General features: G+C 43.1%; 1 protein-coding gene across 4 annotated transcripts in view; it reads right to left on the bottom strand.

The window, feature by feature from the left end:
- The window catches only part of DCC (DCC netrin 1 receptor), an 882,319-nt gene that overhangs the window by 47,442 nt on the left and 813,515 nt on the right, over window positions 1–21,362 (bottom strand). For 3 of the 4 annotated variants that reach the window (XM_061614640.1, XM_061614658.1, XM_061614668.1), the window contains one exon: window positions 10,896–11,051. In XM_061614640.1, the coding sequence (XP_061470624.1) occupies window positions 10,896–11,051 (156 nt within the window). Of the gene's footprint in view, window positions 1–7,729; window positions 7,904–10,895; window positions 11,052–21,362 lie in introns of those variants that run through there. The other variant, XM_061614649.1, reaches the window with a different exon arrangement.

The raw sequence follows: 21,362 nt of genomic DNA, 5'->3' as shown, positions 1-21,362 counted from the left end.
AATGTGTTTCATTTAATTTTTTTTTTCGTTTAACTTGTTGCTGATTTTATTGTAATTTTATTGTAATATTGTATTTTAATCTTGTTTTGTTCACCACCCAGAGAGCTATTAGCTATGGGCGGTTTAAAAATGAAATAAATAAATAAATAAATAAAATAAAGAAGGCTAGGACTGGGGAGGGCAGCTATGAGAGGCCTAGAAAAAGGTCCTCAAATGCAAAGATGTATCACTGAACACTAAAGTCAGGATCATTCAGACCATGGTATTCCAGATCTCTATGTATGGATGTGAAAGTTGGACAGTGAGAAAGGCAGATAAGAGAAAAATCAACTCATTTGAAATGTGGTGCTGGAGGAGAGCTTTGCGCATACCATGGACAACAAAAAAGATGAATAATTGGCTGTTAGAACAAACTAAACCAGAACTATCATTAGAAGTTAAAATGATGAAACTGAGGTTATCATACTTTGGACACATAATGAGAAGATATGATTCACTAGAAAAGACAATAATACTGAGAAAAACAGACGGGGGTAGAAAAGAGGAAGGCCAAACAAGAGATGGATTGATTCCATAAAGGAAACCACAGACCTGAATTCATAAGATCTGAACAGGGTGGTTCATGACAGATGCTATTGGAGGTTGCTGATTCATAGGGTCGCCATAAGTTGAAATCGACTTGAAGGCACATAACAATAATTTTTTTTTCCAACAGGTGTTTTATGATGTTTTGTTTATAAATATTTTTTAGATGTTTGTTTTTAAGATGTCTTACAGATGTTTTTAGTGTTTTATTGCATGTTTGCTGTCCTGGGCTCCTTTTGGGAGGAAGAGCGGGATATACATTTATTATTATTATTATTATTACTACTACTACTACTACTACTACTACTACTACTACTACTACTACTACTACAACAACCATAATAATGCAATGTGTGTTAGTGCTCCCGTGCCCATCTTTAAAGAAAGCGGCGGTTCTCACGGTGCTCAATTCCAAGCCAGATCCCAAACTCTGTGCTTGCATGCTATTGATCCCAGAGGCCTGGGCTGCATAAAGCCATGCAAATGAGAAGCATGCCTTAACATTCAACAAAGTGGTTTAATCCATTGCAGGTAAAAAAAATCTTAATACGTATGGCAGTGGGAACATCTAGAGCTTAGCAATCAGTCATGCAACACAGATCAAGCCTCCAAGACCCAAACACTTCATTGTGGAGGTAATAGCATCTCTGCTTATCTACATGATTTATTTATTTATTATCTATTGCATTTATATCCCACCATTATTCCAAAGAGCTCAGTGTGGCATACAGTGTTCTCACCCTCCTCATTTAATCCCCACACCATTCCTGTGAGGTAGGTTGATGACCCAGTGAGCTTCTATTGGAAAGTGAACAGGCTGTTGAACTCTGACTGGTACTTTTATTGTTTGCAAAAGCTGACACAGTGTGGACAACTAGGCAGTACAAAACATACAGTTGAAAGACTACAGCCAGGTGAATTCTCCAGGTATTTTATAATTAAGAATGCCTTGGGGTGTGCATGTATTTCCCTTTAGGCACCAAATAAGATACTATGAAACACTGGTCCAAAATATATCATTGCTATACTTTTGCAGAATCAGACTATCCAATCCTAGGGAAATAATGGGGACATTTTTGTACTAATGAACTGCAGGCACCAGAGACTAGCTACTAGCTACAAGGGGAAGCAGAGGCCCACTTGCAAAAGCTTTCTTGTGTATAATTAAGGTTACTTAGTCTCTCCTAATGCTTACAGAACAAGTGTATTGGTGCTCATTTCCTTCTGCTTCTTCTCTTGGTCTTTGCAGCCCCTCAAAAATAAACAATTGCTAGCCATGTTGTCCAAACTCATAATTATCTGGTTCAAAATAGGAATTTGCTTCACCTGTAAGGATCAGATGCAACATTGCTTGGAACATAAAATAAGGTTCTGCATAAACACAGAGAATGCATTTTCAATTTAAATCTCCCCCCCCCCAAGTCCCAGACACTAGTTGCAGCCCAGACAAATCTGAGGAAATGAACACAAAGGGATATTTTAAAGGTTTGGGGTAAAACTAAGCAATGTCCCGAAAGCTCGGGAACCTTGGGAGAAAGGAAGTGTCCAACCCATGAGCTCGTCTGACCAAGTGCTAGACAACTCCCTAACCCAAGCAGCTTATAACTTTCGCAAAGGTTTTTAATGTACAGTGAGCTGTTCCCCTAGACTATATTTCTATTCCAGCTGCCTGCCATCTAGGGATGCATTGAAATTCATAGCTAAACTTGGTGCTCCACCAAATCAGGATCTATTGAAACTAACTTGTTTTTAATGTTTTCCCCCCCTTCAAAATATGTGTTTAGTGTTTTATCACTGTTGTTTGCAACCCTGAGCTCCCTTTTGGAGGAAGGGTGGGATATAAATGTAATAATACATAAATAAAATAAATAACTGAAGTTCACCATTATTTCCACCACTTCTGTCCTTGTCCCATCTGGGAACAGGGATTGATTATTAAACCACTTTGGGAACTGTAGCTCTGTGAGGGAGATAGGGGTCTGTGACACCCTTCCCTGGCTCTCCCTGTCAGGTTCCTACCTGCTCGTGGCTACTGCCTTTCACTAGGCACCACCAGGGACTCCACCAGTCCGGACTGTCCTTTTTTATGGTTTCTCTCTCCGCTCTAGCACAGATCTCAATAGATCCCCCTGCTAGGCAGCACCACCAGTCACGTTCTACAACCAATGTTCCCAGAGACCTTGCCTGAGTCTCTCTATCCGGTTACATTCGTGACTGTGTGCCTATGCTGTTCCCAACCCCCTTGTATCAATGCAGATAACTCATAACTCGGGGTTGCTCTGGATACTTATAATGTTATCTTCTCCTCTTCACCGCTGCCACCATTTGTTACTGTTTCCCTTCAGCCTTGGTTATTACCTTACCCTCCCTTCTGGTCTGTGAAACCCCAGCCAAGGATCAGGCCTTCGGTAAACCAAATATAGTTTTTATTAAATGACATTAATAACAAGATAACTTTGATAATGATCTACAAGCTTATGGTTTCATATATTATTGTGATATTTGACTTATTACTAATCCGAACTCCACCTCCCTCCTTCTCCACACTCTCCTGACATAACTCACACCCACCTCCCAACTCCACCAAAACAACCCACTCACGTCCACCCAGATTCAACTGTCATCCTTCCATTTATACTCTCAGCCATCCAAACACTCAGCCAATCATCCAGCATTCTACTGCTCATTTACTCCCCCCTCCTCTTTCATTCCACTTACCATGTATCTTCTATACAAACAGCACTTACCATATATACATTAATACAGGAACATCACAGGGTCGCCTAACAACTCTCAGCACCCTTAACAAGTACAGTTGCCAGGATTCTTTGAGGGAAGCCATGATTGCTTAAAGTGGTATAATATTGCTTTAAATATGTAGCGCAGATGTGGCCCCTGCAGAGTAAGCTAGGTTGAAAGGTAGAAAGTATCCTAAGGTCACACAATGAGCTTCATGGTTGAGTAGGGATTTGAACCAGGACTTTTCCAGTCCTAGTCTGACACTCTAACCACTATGCCATGGAGGCTCCTAAAATTACTTCATGGTAATTTGGGACAGCTCAGTAAGAACTAGAACGGCAACAGAAAGTAGTGGATGGGCTTGCATAGACAAGAGTGAACAGAGATGTCTTACTAAGCTCCACTGACTCCCTCTGGCTGTTTCAGGAGCTGCTACCCTTCAGTGACATTTAATGTTCCTTTGGCTGATGCCAGGGGCTTCATTATGCAGGATGGCAATCAGACTTATGGGCCGTTCAAAGTGTGCTGTCATTCTTGACAGCCTTTCTAAAGCCACAGAAGCTAAAAATTAAAAATGAAAGTTGACACTGCAAGGAAGCCCACGTGCCACGAGCAGACACACGTGCCTCGATCTGCCATATGAAGACTTAATGAGGTAAGACTTTCCTTCTAGGTGTGACTGAAGAGCGCACAGGGACCATTCTATCAGGATTTAGAGGAACCAGGCCTGACTTATAAATCTTTACGGTGAGTTGGTTTAGGAAAATGCTGGAGGATCTGAGAATTTGAGAGAGGTGAAGAATATACAATGAAACTGGGAAAGCAGAAAGAGTAACTACATATGCTAAGAAACAGGGCCAGATTTACGAGCAGGACACTAGGCAACTGTCTGGGGTGTCAAGGCATAAGGATCCTTGGCTTGGGGGCTTGTCAAAGATACCTGCTTAACTATCCACTCGACGTTTGAAATAGATAGTGCAAATAGTTCATCTTGTACATCACTGACACGCCTAGCCAGCCTTGTAATCATTTAAACAAACAAACCAATGAAAAAATGATGGGAAACTTTACAACATCATTGCCCATTCAAAAAGCAGTAGGTGTGCAAGTCACTGTGATCAGATCCGTATGTGTAGATTTATCATCTTATATGACAAGGGACAAATCATGCATGCAAATCGTGCACCACGTAATGAAATGCAAAGTTATACATATGCAATAAAAACAAAGTTTTCAAAAGTTGCACAAAAGTAGTGATGCCATTTGGCCTGGGGCTGTCCCTGCCAATAACCCTCTGGAAGCTGGTGTGCATGAACCTGGTTCAGTTCGTGAGCTGCGTGAGAGAAAGGTCCCTTATTCAGATCTCACCATAGCCACAACTTCATTTAGGCTGCAAATCTTTACACACTTAACAGGGATTAAGTCTTATTCAACTTAATAGGATTCATTGTTGTTATGTGCCTTCAAGTCGATTACGACTTATGGTGACCCTATGTATCAGCGACCTCCAATAGCATCTGCTATAAACCACCCTGTTCAGATCATACAACTCCAGACTCTCCTTTTGCATCTGTGCACATCAGCCTCTGGGCTTCCTTTTGGCTTTCACCCAGTGGCATCATTAGTCACAGTGCTACTCCTCCGTGTCCTTTGTTCTTCCCCAGTAGCTCGGTGAGTGCCTTCTGACCTGGGGGGTCTCATCTTCCAGCACTATCTCATGTTCCATTTTGGATACTCTGTTCATAGGGTTTTCATGGTAAGAGGTATTCAGAGGTGGTTTACCATTGCCTTTCTCTGAGCCTGGATGCATCTTAGTCTGTTGTCTCAGCTTTGACCATTCCGCCTTGGGTGCCCCTGCTAGGAGTCTAGCCTTTTGGGATAATAATACTAAGGCAGGCTTGTTATTACTGAGTTCATGTGTGTGCATTAAGCACTAAAACACGAACAATCAAATACAATATAAATGCTATTATCATCACAGAAGCCTTGAAGTCAAACCTGCTAGATCTCTGGGTTGAAGCTGTTAAAATTTCCCTTCCACCGCAAAGACACTCTGCTGTTCATTCTGCAAACTCTCTCTCTCTAAACTCTATGTATACAATATTACCAATGGTTAAGACAAGGCTGTGAGCAAGCATGTGAAATGCAACTGAAGTAATAATGGTATATACCATTAGATTCATCTGTCATGCTGCTCAACTACGTAAAAAACCTATCTCTGTCTGAAGTAGGGAGGGGGGAGAAATTCAATTCGGTTTGCATTCAAAGCCGAATCTATCAAATTCACACTTTCCAAAACAATATGAGAACCGAAACACAGCCATCCTCCGAATTCAGCACTTATCCAAATTATGCTATGAGTTCTCCAACCAAGCGGTGTTTGCAAACATGCATATATTAGGGGAAAGTGTGCATAAAAATGAATGTATTAGTGTAAATAACATACAAAGATGCATTATATTAGGAGAAACTGCTTGCAAAAACGTGGACGCTCGCCAAAGCTGCATAAAAAATGTGTTTATTAGGAGAAATTCACACTAAAATGCTGATGAGGATTTTTTTTTAAATTTGCAAATTGTTGCAGAAATGTGGAGAATTGAATTTAAGATTGGAAAAATGAGAAACAGAGAGAACTGGAACTGACAGATCCTTCTATCCCTAATTAGAAGATAGAGAAATGATAGGTTACCAACGCATGGATTCCTACTGGGAGGAAAGGCAGGATATATATAAATGAATGAATGAATGAATGAATGAAAGAAAGAAAGAAAGAAAGAAAGAAAGAAAGAAAGAAAGAAAGAAAGAAAGAAAGAAAGAAAGAAAGAAAGAAAGAAAAGAAAGAAAGAAAGGACTACAGCGGTCAGGCTATCCCTGTCCAGGAACAGCTGTAGCTGACAAACCAGACAAAGCTGGTTAAAGGTACTCCTAGCCGCAGAAGATACTTGGGCCTCTAATGACAAAGATCAATCTAGGAGTACCCCTAGGCTATGGATCTGGTCGTTCAGAGGGAGCACAAACATCCAGAACAAATAGTGGGTCTATTTTCCAAACATGGGATAGAAATATCTTTGGCTATAGCTACGTTCTTAAACCGCAAGCGTTTTTTGCCTATTAGTGAATATACACTGGCCTGGGCTAATGTGCAGATCAGAACTTAGTTATCCAGTTCCTGAATGTTCTAACAGAGTTCTCAGCTCTAAAAAGTATAACAATATGTTTTAGAAATTTATTTTTTGGGGGGAAAACATACTTAGAAATGTTTGCTTTTAAAAGAAAAAAACATTTAATATGTTTATTGAACTAAGAGTTTAAATATTTTGTGCCATTTTTTTTAAAAAAGGGGGGCATAGCTCAGTGCTGGAGCACCCACTTTGCATGCAAAAGGTCCCAGGTTCAATCCCTGGCATCTCCAGGTAGGGCTGAGAGAGACCTCTGTGTGAAATCCTGGAGAGCCACTGCCAGTCAGTGTAGACAGTGTTGACTTAGATGGACTAATAGCCTGACTCAGTATAAGGCAGCTTTCTAAAAGGACAGAATGGACTTATGGATTAACATATGCAAAAGTGCATAGTTATTCATTCACATCCCTAGTTTAATTCAAATCTTTCCGCAGCCATGAACTCACTATGCAGCCTTTGGCCAGGGATGGGAAACTGTAACCCTCCAGATATTGCTGGAATATAACTCCCATCATCCTTGACCTTTGGCCACGGGGCCTGGGACGGATGGGAGTTAGAGCCCAGCAACATCTGGAGGGCCACAGGCTAGCCATGTCTGCCGTAGACAGCCTGCACTGCACTGCTTGGATTGGCCTTCTGATGCACATGAAGTTGCACATTCCCATCCAAAAGCACCACTTGTTATTTGTGACTGATTGGTCATAACAAGTGCACCATTCCTATAGGTCGACTGGCAACATATCCTTTTGAGACCATTCAGTCCACCTTATGCTTGCTGCAGTTCATGCTCTAGCATCAAGTTCACACCACCGACTTCATGGACCCTGACCTGGTCAATATACCGATCCATGGGCTTGGCCTCAGTACTCTAATTCAAAGCTATCCTACATGGGGTGCAACCCAACTACTGATTGCTTGGAGTTGGAGCAGGGATGGGAAACCTGTGGCTCTCCAGATGTTGGACTACAGCTCCAATCAGCATGGTCAGGGAGGGTGGGAGGTGTAGATCAGCAACATCTGGAGGGCCACAGTTTCCCTATCCATGGAGTAAGGCAAGAAAAACAAACTGAACACCAATGGCCTAGAATATGCAGTTTAGATGTCTCCATACCCCCCCACACACACACTGTAACAGATCCATGGACTGAAACCACTCTGGCATGATATGCACCTTTATTTTGGCAGAAGGTACAAAAAGAAAGTCAGTACAAATTCATTATTCTTGTCTATTGCAACCATCCCCTTTGACAGGATACAAAATGGCAGACACCTCTATTGTCTGATGGAGGCAGGCACGGCTGTAGTCTGCCTTTCCCCCTCATTTTCTTCAGTTTCGCGTTCAGCAGATGGCTGAGTGAGAACATTTCTGCGAGGGTTGGTTTTCCAGCATTGGCTTCTTTCTAGGTCATTAGAAATGGGTTTCAAGAACAGTTAAAAAAAAGAGGGATTCAAGGACAGCCCATTTGGCAGAATGAATTGCTGCACCGTCTCTAATGTCATTGCATACAATGAATTTGAAGGGCACCCCTTTCTGATCAGTACTATGCGCAGTCATGTAATAACATGGGGACTGTAACTCTGAAATGACTTACTGCAGTGCATAGTTTGCATAGTGTGGGGTAGTGGTTAAGGTGCTGGACTACAACCTGGGAGACCAGGGTTTGAATCCCCACACAGCCATGAAGCTCACTGGGTGACCTTGGGCCAGTCACTGCCTCTCAGCCTCAGAGGAAGGCAATGGTAAACCCCCTCTGAATACCGCTTACCATGAAAACCCTGTTCATAGGTTCGCTATAAGTCAGAATCGACTTGAAGGCAGTCCATTTCATTTTTCACATATGAGCATTGATCTCCACGGCTTAAGTTAAAAACTCTTGCTGCATTTATCTGACATCCCACTATATTACTTATGAACCTATGAAGTGATCTTGTATGGAGTAAAACCAATGGGACATCCACCTCTGTACTGCATGAGCAGCATATTCTGGTTTACTTCACTTACCCAAGTTTTTTAAAAAATACAGGTGATGCCAGGGACTGAATGTGGTAAATACCTAAGGTTCAGAGTGGGAAACTTCAGCTCTCCAACTCTATCTGGCTCTTAAAACACTCTCCAGGCCACACCCTCTCTCCACAGGCCACACCCCTCACTGGAGCTGCTTCCCACTCAAGTATTGCTGCCTGGCTAGAATGTGTCTTTGACCTCTGAACATCTTGCTTGTCTGTGTGGATAGAGATGTCTCTAAGTGTCTGTGGGTATATTGTACAAAGATAAAAGGTAAAAGATAAAATGTACATCTGTCCCTCCTCTGCCCACTTTTGCCTCTGCTTCCACCCACTACTGGCATGTGGCCCTTGAAAGGCTCCAAGTAAATAATGTGGCCCTTGGGCTGAAAAAAGTACCCCACCCCCGGCATAAAGTCTAAGCACTTGGCTACATCCCCTCTGCAGAATTTAGAGGTAAAGCCAAGAGCCATGGAAACATTTTCTTGTTAGTGCTATACTCATATTAAATTCTCTGTCCTGCTCTGGATTGAGGTTTAATTGGTCTTAAAAACCAGTTTTAACATGTGACCTGGGTTGGATAAGACAGGCTTGTCCTTGCATGGTTCCACATAGCCAGCATTGTATTTATATGGGGTCATTGGTTTCTTCTATGTGTGCAACGCTCCCCTTATCCATAGGGCACACACCCAAGTCACAGCTCTGTGGAGAGCTAACTCCGAACATGAAGCAGCTGGTGACTCAATTTAGGTAAGAGACTGGGTAATGTGGAACCCTGCATAGGAAAGTTTATTTTATATCTCTAGGGGCCCTTGTAAATCAGGCCCCATTGCTGTTATTGTCATTTGTTCCTTTTCTAATGTTTAAAGCAGGGTTAGCCAATGTGGTGCCCCCAAAGAATCCTGGAAACTGTAGTTTGTTAAGGGTGCTATGAAGAGATCCCTCACAGAGCTATAGTTCCCAGCACCCTTTACAAGCTACAGTCCCCAGGATTCTTTGGGGGAAGTCATGAGTGTTAAAATGGTGTAAGAGTGCTTGAAATGGATGGCGAAAAGTTCAGATATTGCTTTCAAATTCTGTGTGGGCCCTTCCAAAACACTTGAACTGACAGCTAACCAAGCATGAGGAAAGTGAAAAGCAACTGCTTGGCTGGTTTGTTTCATGTCAGTGGTAATGTGTACAGAGCACAATGTTTTTGTCTGGCTGCCGATGAACATCTCTTGCTTTGACAGCTTGAAGGAGTACAGATACCAGGAACACTGATAGAAATAACTGGAAAATTAATTTTATCTTGAGAGAGTAGCCACACACTCTCTCCCCCAGCCTCAGTTTCCTGTCTGTTAAATAGGAGGCAAAAGAGATGGTTTTCCTTGGGAGTTGGGAAGGTAAAATGAGGTAAAGATCATGATCAATCATGGATGAATAAGGATACGTCAGTTGCCCTATTCCTATCCTAGCAGACAGAGAGAAATTAGGACAACCTTTGGTGCTTTTAGAGAACTTCCCCCTGACCAGCAATCTTTTTCTACTGAGCCCTCATTACCTGAGCCAGTAGGAGAATGGGCAAGAAGTCAGACTCAGCTCCTGTGCATTCAAAGTAAAGGTAAAGGCAGAAGAGGAGCAAAGCAAAGGCAAATGAGCAGATGGCAAATGCAGGTCAGGCCAGAAAAAAAACATGACCTGGAAGCCTCTGTAGGAGTCATCAGTAGCAGATGGCCAGGCGGGGGACAAACTAATTTCCCAACCCACTGCCAATGCTGTGGTGTAGTGAGAGGGGAAGGCAGCGGTGATGTTGGCACAGTGCAGGCACACCGACAGGAGCGCCGGAATGGTTCTTCCAGTGCATTTCCACTGTGCTGACCTCAACATGGCCCTGCCCCTCCTAGTACACCACAGCAATGGCAGAGACAGAGCCGGGGTGCAGCTGGGGACCCAGAAAGAAAGAAAACTCTATTTGGGGAATTGATTCAAAGTGCAGAACTGTACTGTTTGCAGGAAGGGGTTCAGGGAAGTGAGGATGAATGAATTTTAAAGAAGGCAATGGGGGTGGGGAAAATAAGCCTTTCCAATGAGGTTTCATGAACTTCTACAATGCCATTTCTTCCACCTGCCCACCCAATTTATCTGGTGCTAGGGGTCATTTCCCTTTGAAATGCATTGTCACCAGAGAAATAATACCTTGCAGGGTCCATCTGCAGCCAGTGTGGTGTAGTGGTTAAGGTTCAAATCCCCACACAGCCATGAAGCTCACTGGGTGACCTTGGGCCAGTCACTGCCTCTCAGCCTCATGAAAACCCTATTCATCGGGTCGCCATAAGTCAGAATCGACTTGAAGGCAGTATGTTTACATTTTTAACGCTGGAGAAAAAAAGAAAACACTTTACTTACTTCTTCCTGTTCCAAAAGTCCGGTCAACTGAGAGCGTTGGGAATGGCACAGGTCGGAGAGTGAACTGAGGATGTGGGTACCCACATGTGGGGGATGGCAGGATTCCTGGGTACTGAGCACTTTCTAGCGTTGGCACTGGGATGGCACTGACTACAGCTGGAAATAAAAAAGGGGGGAGAAAGTAGCTTGAATGCTATGGGTTCTTGTAGAAGATACATCAAGACACGATTGTTCCTAGAGTTTAGTCAGAGGAAGGGGTGCCAATGCTTATTGAGGAGGTCTTGGGGAGGGGGATGCTTTTTGACAGGTGGAGAACATGTCTGGCAAAGCCTTCGTTGTAATCTTGGAGACTCCTGCTATCACTGTTGGCTTGAAGGAAATAAAAAGCAAAACTATTCAATCAAATAAAAATCAGCTGCTCACAGGAAAGAAATGCAGGATGAATTAAATTACAAAGGAAGATGATACTATTTGTTATAAATGTGGATCAATTAGTGCTTATTATAAGTTTGAAATGGCCTCCAAATTAAAAAAGAGGCATGATTTAATGGCAATTAGTAATTGGAAGATGCCCAATGCTGTCAAATCAATGGGTACTGCAGAAAGGCAAAATTAAAACATGGAATTAATTTTCTTTAAAAGAAGAAAAAGAAAAGGAGCTATCATAGTTCATTTCTTTTCCTGATTTGCCTGTACTGGCCTGTCAAAATTACAGAAGGACATATTTATTGCACACTACAGAGACCAGATTGGAGAGAAAACTGAAGATGGGGAAATTCATCTTGATCATTCTGTTCCTTGAACAGACGTGAGGATATAGGAGTTTATGGGCAGAGACACACACTGTTCTGCAGGTTCTAGTGCATCTCCACCTCTCTTTTCTGAAAATGGGGGCACATGATATGAGTCAAACCCTGCCCCTTTTTACTGTAAAATCCGGTGGGATCAACTCAAGTGCAAGTTTTTAAAAATTCAGCTTCAAACAGATTTCTCAGCTGTTCAGCAGATCAACCTGTTGCCCCTCCAGATGTGGCCAACGGAAAGGCTTTGCTGTAGGGGACTAGTATGCTCACAGCCTATTTTGAATACATAACTCAAGTGTCTCAAACTCAGAATCATAAATCTATTGCAAGCAACCATTACTATCACTAATTTTTACAGCCACAACTATCAGAGCCAGTTCAAACTGGCAACGTTTTTGTAATTGATTTCTGAGGGTATGTTATTGTTGTTGTTGTTATCATCATCATCTGATACCAAGCACTGTATACATAGAAGGCAGTTTATGCAGAAACTGTGAGGGCTGACAATGTGTTCATTTATATTTCTATACTTTATCCCGCTTCTCAACTGAATTATCCACTAAGCAGCTCCAAACTTTTATTAAAAATCAATTTACAAAAGATGAAACTGAGAATAAAATTATCCAGTAGAAATAACAATGACATAGTATGGTCAAGATGCCCACACCAGTAACACTGGTCCATTTGGGCAAGTAGGGGCACTGCCCCACCAACCTCACTCTGCCCTTAGGCAGCCCCCACCTGCCTACCTTCTTGCTTACATCATGTCCAAAGGGTGGCATTAGCTGTCAGATTCCTCTTCCTTGGTCTCAGTAGGGAGGAGGATGGGGACATAAGTAGAAATAGTTGCCTCTAGCTGTCATTGGCTCTGGCTCCACCTACTGTTGGCCTCTCTCCCTTCCACCCTACCAAAATTCCTAGGTAGGCTGGAATTTTTATTCTGTATTCAATTTATATGATGATCTGGTCCTATTTTGTTTGGATTGGAATGTTGTTTTAATTGTTGTTTTAAATTATTAGAATGATAAGTACATACCAAAAGAACTGCTAGAACAGACCAAAGGCCCATCTAGCCCAGCGTCTTGTTCTCACAGTGTCCAACTAGATCCCTATGGTAAGGCTGCAAGAAGGACCTGAGCGCAACAGTGCTCTCACCACTTGTGGTCCTCAGCCGCTGGTATTTAGAGGCATACTGCTTTTGACACTGAAGGTAGAACATAGGGAAGCTGTCGCTGCCCACCACATCATTCCTCTCCTGGCTTGCTCGAAGAAAAACACAGGCAAGCTGGAAATGACACGACGGGGACAGCAGCAGCTGTGGATTCTTACAGAGACAATCAGAGCAGCTGCATAAAAGACAGGAGCCTGGAGGGCCAGGGAGAGATCCCAGAGAATTTACAGGGCAGGCTACACAGATGTGGAAGGAGACCAAAGGATTTATAGGTGGAGGCAGTGAGGAGGCTGCAGAGAAAAGGGAGAGGTGGCAAAGGGAGTTAGAGAGGGGAGAGAAAGAACAAGAAAAGAGTGTGGGGAGGGGAAGGGAACCACTACAGAAAATAGACAGAGGGGTCCGGTGATGAATAGGGATGCCAAACTCCAACGGGAAGGGTTTGACTAGGCTCTCTCTCTGGATTTAAGAGACAGTGTGGGACTCTGGGGATTCTTAAAGGAGAATTATGACAATTGCTTTATCTTCCATGCATTTGTCTAACTCCCTTTAAAGCCATCCAAGCTGGTGAATATTACTACATCTTGTCATAGTGAATTCCATGCCATAACTATGTGCAGTGTGAAGAAATGCTTCCTCTTGTCTGTGCTAAATTTCCCAATATACACTTCATGGGATGACCCTGGCGCAGAGCTTGGAAAAGTTACTTTTTTGAACTACAACTCCCATCAGCCCAATCCAGTGGCCATGCTGCCTGGGGCTGATGGGAGTTGTAGTTCAAAAAAGTAACTTTTCCAAGCTCTGATTGGGTTCTATCATTGTAAGAGAGGGAAGGAAAAAACCACTCTATTCACTTTCCCCACACCATGCATAATCGTGTACATCTTTATTGTATCCCCTCCCCATGATGTTAAACCCTCCCTTGGATCAACTGATGGAGGGTGGGTTAAAAATGCCCTTCACAAATGGATGATCTTGATCAGTTTCTGAAAATGCTCAGAGAGAAGTGTTGAATCTGGTCTCCCTCAGAAAGGATGTCTGCAGAGCAGGTGCCCCTAGGGAGAGAGTTTCCATCCACCAAGCTTCAGACAGCGGGTCACTTGAGAAGGGATGCCCTTCTGAACAGTAGCAGTTGGTGATTCTATGTCAGCAGGGCAGTGGAATCCACTCTGGGTTTTAGTTGGAACTTTCAAGGAGCTGTCCAAGGTGCTTCAGCACCTCAGACAGATCCTTGAAAGTTTGAACTACAACCTGGGGGTGGATTCCACTGCCCTGCTGACATCAAGCCATCAGCTACCATTACTTTTGAAGATGGAAGGAGCACAAAGGCAGATAAAAACAGCAATAATTTCCTAAAAGCAATAAAATCCTTCTTTTTCTGGTACTGGAGAGGGTCCACTTTGTAACTGTGACATTTCATAATGAGAAAATATGTAACTCTGGAAACATACGCAATTGAATTGAGAATCCCAGATAGTAAATCTAGTTTGCTTTTCTTCCAGTAATTATGGATCGGAAGCATGTCTCTCATTTTTAATACTGTTCATGTGTGCATTCATATGTGCATTAAAAGCCACAGTGAGTTGCTTATCTTTGTTCTGCTGGATATTAAACCCTAACCCTAAAATAAAGAATTACAGGATATGCAAAACCCATCGCGTATATCTGTGTATGGTTCCATGTTCCCAGATACTCACACTGCATCCTGAGAACATCCCAGAATAGGAAATTCAGATTCAAATTATAGTGCTATGTCTCACATTCATAGTGGTTGACAACTGAGTTAAATGGACATCATATTCTCCACTCAAAGGCTCAAACATCTCCCTAATCAAATCTGAGAAAGTATTGTGAATCACAAGCATATTATTTGTGAACTACAATGACTATAATTGCATAATCATTAAATGTTTCTCCCTCAACTCCACCCCAACCCCATAGATCTGATTATAATTTTTTGCAAACAGTTCAAGACTGTGAATTGGCAACTGTGAGTGTTCACTTTTTGTACCGGGGTTAGAAAGCCACAGGCATTCACGGAACCCCTAGCCACCAACCACTCGCTTGTGAATAAATTACTGGCTGCTCTGTCTTCTCTGTTCTCCTTCCCACCTGTGCTTTCAAAGGCAAAAGACGACTGAAATTTCTCTCTGCTGCTGAATTCAAATACATATTACCTGTAGCTTTGTGCTAGCTAACTTGCTTTTGAAAGGCAGGGACAGAAAGACATGCAGATAAAGAATTTTCACATTTGTGGCCTTTGAAACTGAGGAGCATGAATGCTGCTGAGGATGAAACAAGAAGAGTGAACGTGATTTTTGAGTTTGAGGGGAGAGAACAGGACCATCAATTAGAACAAAACTGACAGCTGTCTCTCTACCACTCCTACCCCCATCCTTCCACTTGACAAATTGATAAATAGGTTTACATGCATATAGTGCCAGAGTCCTCTGTCATGACAAGCTCAGTGGTAGCCCAATTGATTTATGCTGGCACAAGTGAATAAAGATTCAATTTCATATTGCCCAATTATAAAAGGCGGCATGGTTTTTAAAAACCAATTATAGCACCGATAAACAGATTACACCTACAGGTTATGATCATCAGAACGTTTTACAACAGTTATTTGTTATATATGATACAGCAGAAGCCTTTGGGGGCTGTTCCTATTTTCTTATTTCTTTTTTCATTGTGAAAGGAGAAAATCACAAAATGGAAAGAAGAAAAGATTTAAGGGCACAGCATATTCATCTCGTTTGTGTAAAAAAAGTCACATAAATGTAACTTACATAAACATACGTAAAAAGTTACATAAATGCATGAGCGTATTTACATAAGTTAAATAAATCAAAGCGGAGAAAATAATTTGTGAGGATTCTTATTCTCCGGGTACATTTGATTTTAAAATATAATACAATTTTTTCCTGAAGCTGAACTGGGAAGAAGTGGCAAAAATGTTGTCATGAAAAGGCAATGCAATCTTCTTATACTGCTTGATCCAGACTGACGCAAAGCTAACACATTTTGCAGAGCCAAGTGGTAAACTGAGGTGGTATCATTATGAACTGTACTAAGTTATTCTCCATGTCATGGTGGAGGGTCATGTTCTTTTGAAGGCACCACTTTAAATTCACCATACAAAATAAGATGAACCACTACATGTAGTAAAAGAACATGGCAGGGAAGGAGCTACACCGAATCTTTCTCCCTGATGTGCTAGTTTTCAATGTGAATGGGGGACAGGGTTGCACTACTTCTATCTGGTCTGCAGTGAAACCTGACAGTCCTTTGGGGCCTAAAAGATTAGGTCTACAACTGTGTGTGTGTGTACATGTGATGTCCCACACTTGTATGTCAAAATGTTGCTTTTGTTGTTATATGCCTTCAACTCGATTACAACCTATGGTGACTTTATGAATCAGCGATCTCCAATAGCATCTGTTATAAACCACCCTGTTCCGATCTTGTAAGTTTAGACCTGTAGCTTCCTTTATAGAATCAATCCATCTCTTGTTTGGTCTTCCTCTTTTTCTAATTCTTTCTGTTTTTCCCAGCATTATTGTCTTTTCTACTGAATCATGTCTTCTCATGATGTGTCCCCTAAAGTATGATAACCTCAGTTTCATCATTTTAGCTTCTAATGATAGTTCTGATTTAATTTGTTCTAACACCCAATTATTTGTCTTTTTCGCAGTCCATGGTATGTGCAAAGCACTCCTCCAACACCACATTTCAAATGAGTTGCTTTTTCTCTTACCCGCTTTTTTCACTGTCCAACTTTCACATCCATACATAGAGATCGGGAATACCATGGTCTGAATGATCCTGACTTTGGTGTTCAGTGATACATCTTTGCATTTGCGGACCTTTCCTACTTCTCTCATAGCTGCCCCGCCCCCAGTTCTAGCCTTCTTCTAATTTCTTGACTATTGTCTTCATTTGGGTTAATAACTGTGCCAAGGTATTGATAATCCTTGACAAGTTCAATGTCCTCATTGTCAACTTTAAAGTTACATAAATCTTCTGTTGCTATTAGTTTAGTCTTGCTGACTTTCGGCTGTAGTCCTGCTTTTGTGCTTTCCTCTTTAACTTTCAACAGCATTCGTTTCAATGCATTTGCATTATGTTATATTGGTATATTAGATTAAATAAAGTAAGGGGTGATTGTTGGGAGGAGAGAAATGAGTGATGCAGAATGTTGGTGATTTCTGTTTGTGTTTGGTGAGTAAATGGGGGCTGAGAGTTTTGTATTTGAGTGTTTGGCAGCTGAACAGCAGATAGGAAAGAGTTTGCGAAGAGTTAGGGTTCAGTATAAATAGGGAATTGACTTGGAAGAGATAGGGCACAGACTTGACAGGGATGGGATTGGAAGGATGGTTAGTAGTGAGTGGTGAGGCTGGATTGTACTTATAGTAATTAAGGAACTTAGTGAGTGTACTTTATATGAACTGAAGAACAACAATGTGTAACCACACGCTTGAGAAGCTGAGTTAACATTATTCTTGTTTCATTCATATTTTCTGTTAAATAAATCTGTTGGTTTCAAAAGACATGCCTGGTTCTTGCCCAGCTGGCACAAAGAACACAAGTGTTGGGAAAACATAAACAAAGGTGGGGATGGTATCAAATGGTGGCAGCAGAGTTTACCCTACAGAGTAACTGTAACAGGTTACAGGGTATCAGCCCAGGGCTGTGATCTCTCAGAGACATAGAGATACACAGAGGGGCTGAAGCTTGACTGTATACCTGGACGTTTCTTAGCAACGGCTGGGGAGGGGGGAATAAGGCAAAGTCTCTAACAGCAGCATTGTTGTAGGGTGTGTGATTGATAAAATGCTCCTCTCTGCTAAAGGCAGAGTGATAGCAGGTGGGAGCGTGATGGTACTCATGCACACTTTTAGATCTGACCTTATGTATGGATGTTCAAGTGTCATCTGTGGCTTGAAGCATCCTCAACCAACTTTGGCTGGTCTGCCAACTTCAGCCTATCATGCAAAACTTCGTTCTGGCCATAGCTATCCATGCCCTGATATCTAGATTAGATTACTGTGATGCACTTTCTGTTGGGCTTCCTTTGAAGACTATTCAGAATTTTCTATTAGCCCAGAATACAAAAGAAAGGATGCCAACTGGTATTGATAGTAGATAGCTTATCTTGCCAGTACTGAAAGAACTTCAGTGACTACTAGTTCTGTTTCCTAGCATAATTCAAAGTGCTGGTGTTGACCTAAAAAGCTCTAACCATCTGGGATTCAGGGATGTGAAGGAATGCCTGCTCCAGTACAATTTGACCAGTTCTTATAGTCTTCACTGGAAGCCCTGCTCAGAGTAGTTCTACCTTCAGAGGTGAGTTGGGTGGTGACCAGGTACAGGGACTTCCCAGCTGTTGTGGTGTCTATTTTGTGGAACTCTTTCCCTTGTCTACTTGCTCTGTCTTTGGTGGCATTCAGATGTCATCTGAGAACACTGTTGTTTTCATAGACACTTAAAGGAATATACAATTCTGGGATCTATTAAATGTGCTGGTTTTAACCTATAAAGGCATATAAGGCTCAGGCGATACAAACATCTGAAGCCCTCCTCTGTGTTCCACCTCCAAGAGACTTTCAGAGAGTGGTAACATGGGAGAGATCTTTTTTCACTGTAGCCCTCCTATCTATGGAACACTACCGCCCAGAAAGTCCTGCCTGGTGCCAATGTTACTGTCTTTTTGGCACCAGGTTACAACTTTCCTTTGCTCTCAGGCTTTTGATGTCATGTGATGACCTGTTTTACTGATCATTAGATCTTGTTTTTCATTAACTGTATATTCCTCTAGGTTTGATTTGGTAAGTTTTATGGGTGCATGTTTAATTTTACAGGGCTGTGGCTCAGTGACAGAGCATCTGCTTTGCATGCAGAAAGTCCCAAGTTTAATCCCCAGCATCTCCAGGTGGGGCTGAGAGAGGCTGCTGTCTGAAACCCTGGACAGCTGCTGCCAGTCAGTGTTGACGATACTGAGCTAGATGGATCAATAACCTGACTCACTATAAGGCAGATATACCTATACAGTAGGGCCCCGCTTATATGGCGGGTTAGGGACCAGACCACCGCCGTAAAGCAAAAATTGCCGTAAAGAGGAACATCGATCAGCTGGGGGATGTCAACATCCATGCCAAGGGCACCTTATCTGGGGCAGCTCAGGATTTCATGTTCTCGATGACAACCATGGGACTGTCCCAATGTGCCATTGGCCCAACACATGTAGCAGGACATACTCTAGACCTGGTTTTTGCAACTGCACATGGAGATGGTGATCTGAATGGGGGGGGGCTTACATCAGTCCCTCTGTCATGGACAGATCACTGCTTGCTCAAGTTTAGACTTACAGTGGCTTTTCCTCTCTGCAAGTGTGGGGGATCTATTAAGTTGGTCCGCTCCCAGAGACTAATGGATCTGGATGGTTTCCAAAGGGCTCTGGGGGGTTTTCCGGCTGACAGGGCTGATGCTCCTGTCAAAACCCTGGTTGAACTGAGGAATACAGAAATGACCCAGGCAGTTGATATGATTGCTCCTGAGCGCCCTCTCCTGTGTAGAGCTTGTACGGCTCCATGGTATACCCCAGAGCTGAGAGCGATGAAACAATATAGGAGACAGCTTGAGTGCAGATGGAGATGAACTCCTGGTTCAATTACACATTGGTAAGTGCCTATGGCAAGCTGTATTTAGGGGCAGTGAGGGCAGCAAAAAATCAAGACTCTGCTGCCACTATCAAATCATCAATCTGCCGCCCAGCGGAGCTCTTCAGAATTGTCTGGGGGCTATTACATGCTGGCCCCAAGGACATGGTAGAACCATCTGAGGCCCGCTGTAATGAATTTGCCTGGCACTTCCAGGATAAAATCTTTAGCATCCACCAGGACTTAGACTCCAGTGTTATAGCAGGTGAATCAAGCGAGGTATCCAGAGCACAGCCTTGTCCCGATTTCTTGGATGAGTTTCAGTTGGTACAGCTTGAGGACATTGACAAGGTGCTTGGGCAGGTTCGTGCAACCACTTCTGTGCTGGATCCTTGCCCTTCTTGGCTAATAAATGCTAGCAGGGATGGAACAGCCGGCTGGGCCAGGGAAGTGATTAATGCCTCTCTGCAAGAGGGGGTGGTCCCTGGCTGCCTGAAAAAGTCAGTAGTGAAACCACTCCTGAAGAGACCCTCCCTGGACCCAGAAAATCTTAGTACCTATAGGCCAGTAGCAAATGTTCCATTCCTGGGCAAGGTCCTTGAACGAGTGGTTGCAGGTCAGCTCCAGACACTCTTGGATGAGACCAATTATCTGGATCCATTTCAGTTGGGTTTCAGGCCTGGTTTTGGCATGGAAACAGCCTTGGTCGCCCTGTATGATGTCCTGTGTCGGGAGAGAGGCAGGGGGAGAGTGACTCTGTTGATTCTCCTTGATTCCTCAGCAGCTTTTGATACCATCAACAATGGTATCCTTTTGGGAAGACTGGCTGAGTTGGGAGTGGGAGGGACTGCATGGCAGTGGTTTCACTCCTACTTGGCGGGTCGTCTCCAGAAGGTGGTGCTTGGGGAACATTGATTGATTCTCCAGTATGGGGTTCCACAGGAGTCAGTTCTGTCCCCCATGCTGTTCAACATCTACATGAAACCATTGGGTGTGGTCATCCGGAGTTCTGGAGTGCATTGCCATCAGTATGATGATGATACGCAGCTCTATTTCTCCTTTCATCTTCTTCTGGTGAGGCTGTCAATGTGCTGAATCAGTGCCTGGCTGTGACAATGGACTGGATGAGGGCTAATAAACTGAGGCTCAATTCAGACAAGACTGAGATGCTGTTAGTGGGTGGTTCTTCTGACTGGATGGCGGATGTCCAACCTGTCCTGGATGGATGGACTCTCCCTGAAGGAGCAGGTTTGTAGCTTGGGGGTTCTCCTAGAACCATCTCTGTCACTTGAGACTCAGGTAGCCTTGATGACATGGAGTGCCTTCTACTAACTCCAGTTAGTGGCCCAGCTACACCCCTATCGGGACAGGGATAACCAGTCTTCAGTTGTCTATGGTCTGGTAACCTCCAGGTTAGATTACTGCAATGTGCTCTACATGGGGCTGCCTTTGAAGACGGTTTGGAAACTGCAGCTTGTGCAAAATGCAGCTGCCAGATTGGTAACAAGGACCAAACGGTTTGAACATATAAAACTGATCCTGGCCCGCTTGCATTGGCTGCCTGTATGTTTCCGAGCTCAATTCAAGGTGCTGGTTTTAACCTATAAAGCTTTACATAGCTTAGGACCACAATACCTGATGGAATGCGTCTGCAGACAGGAACCCACCCATACACTACACTCAAAATCCAAGGCCCTCCTCCAGGTGCCTACTGCAAGGGAAGCTGGGAGTCTGGCAACAAGGGAGAGGGCCTTCTCAGTGGTGGCCCCCAAATTATAGAATGATGTTTTTGACGAGGTGCTCCTGGCGCCAACACTGTTATCTTTTCGGTGCCAGG

This window comes from Rhineura floridana, chromosome 1, assembly GCF_030035675.1.
Source record: "Rhineura floridana isolate rRhiFlo1 chromosome 1, rRhiFlo1.hap2, whole genome shotgun sequence".
Taxonomy (NCBI): Eukaryota; Metazoa; Chordata; class Lepidosauria; order Squamata; family Rhineuridae; genus Rhineura; species Rhineura floridana.
Note: the sequence above shows the minus strand (reverse complement) of the source record. Positions and strands in the feature narration are given on the sequence as shown.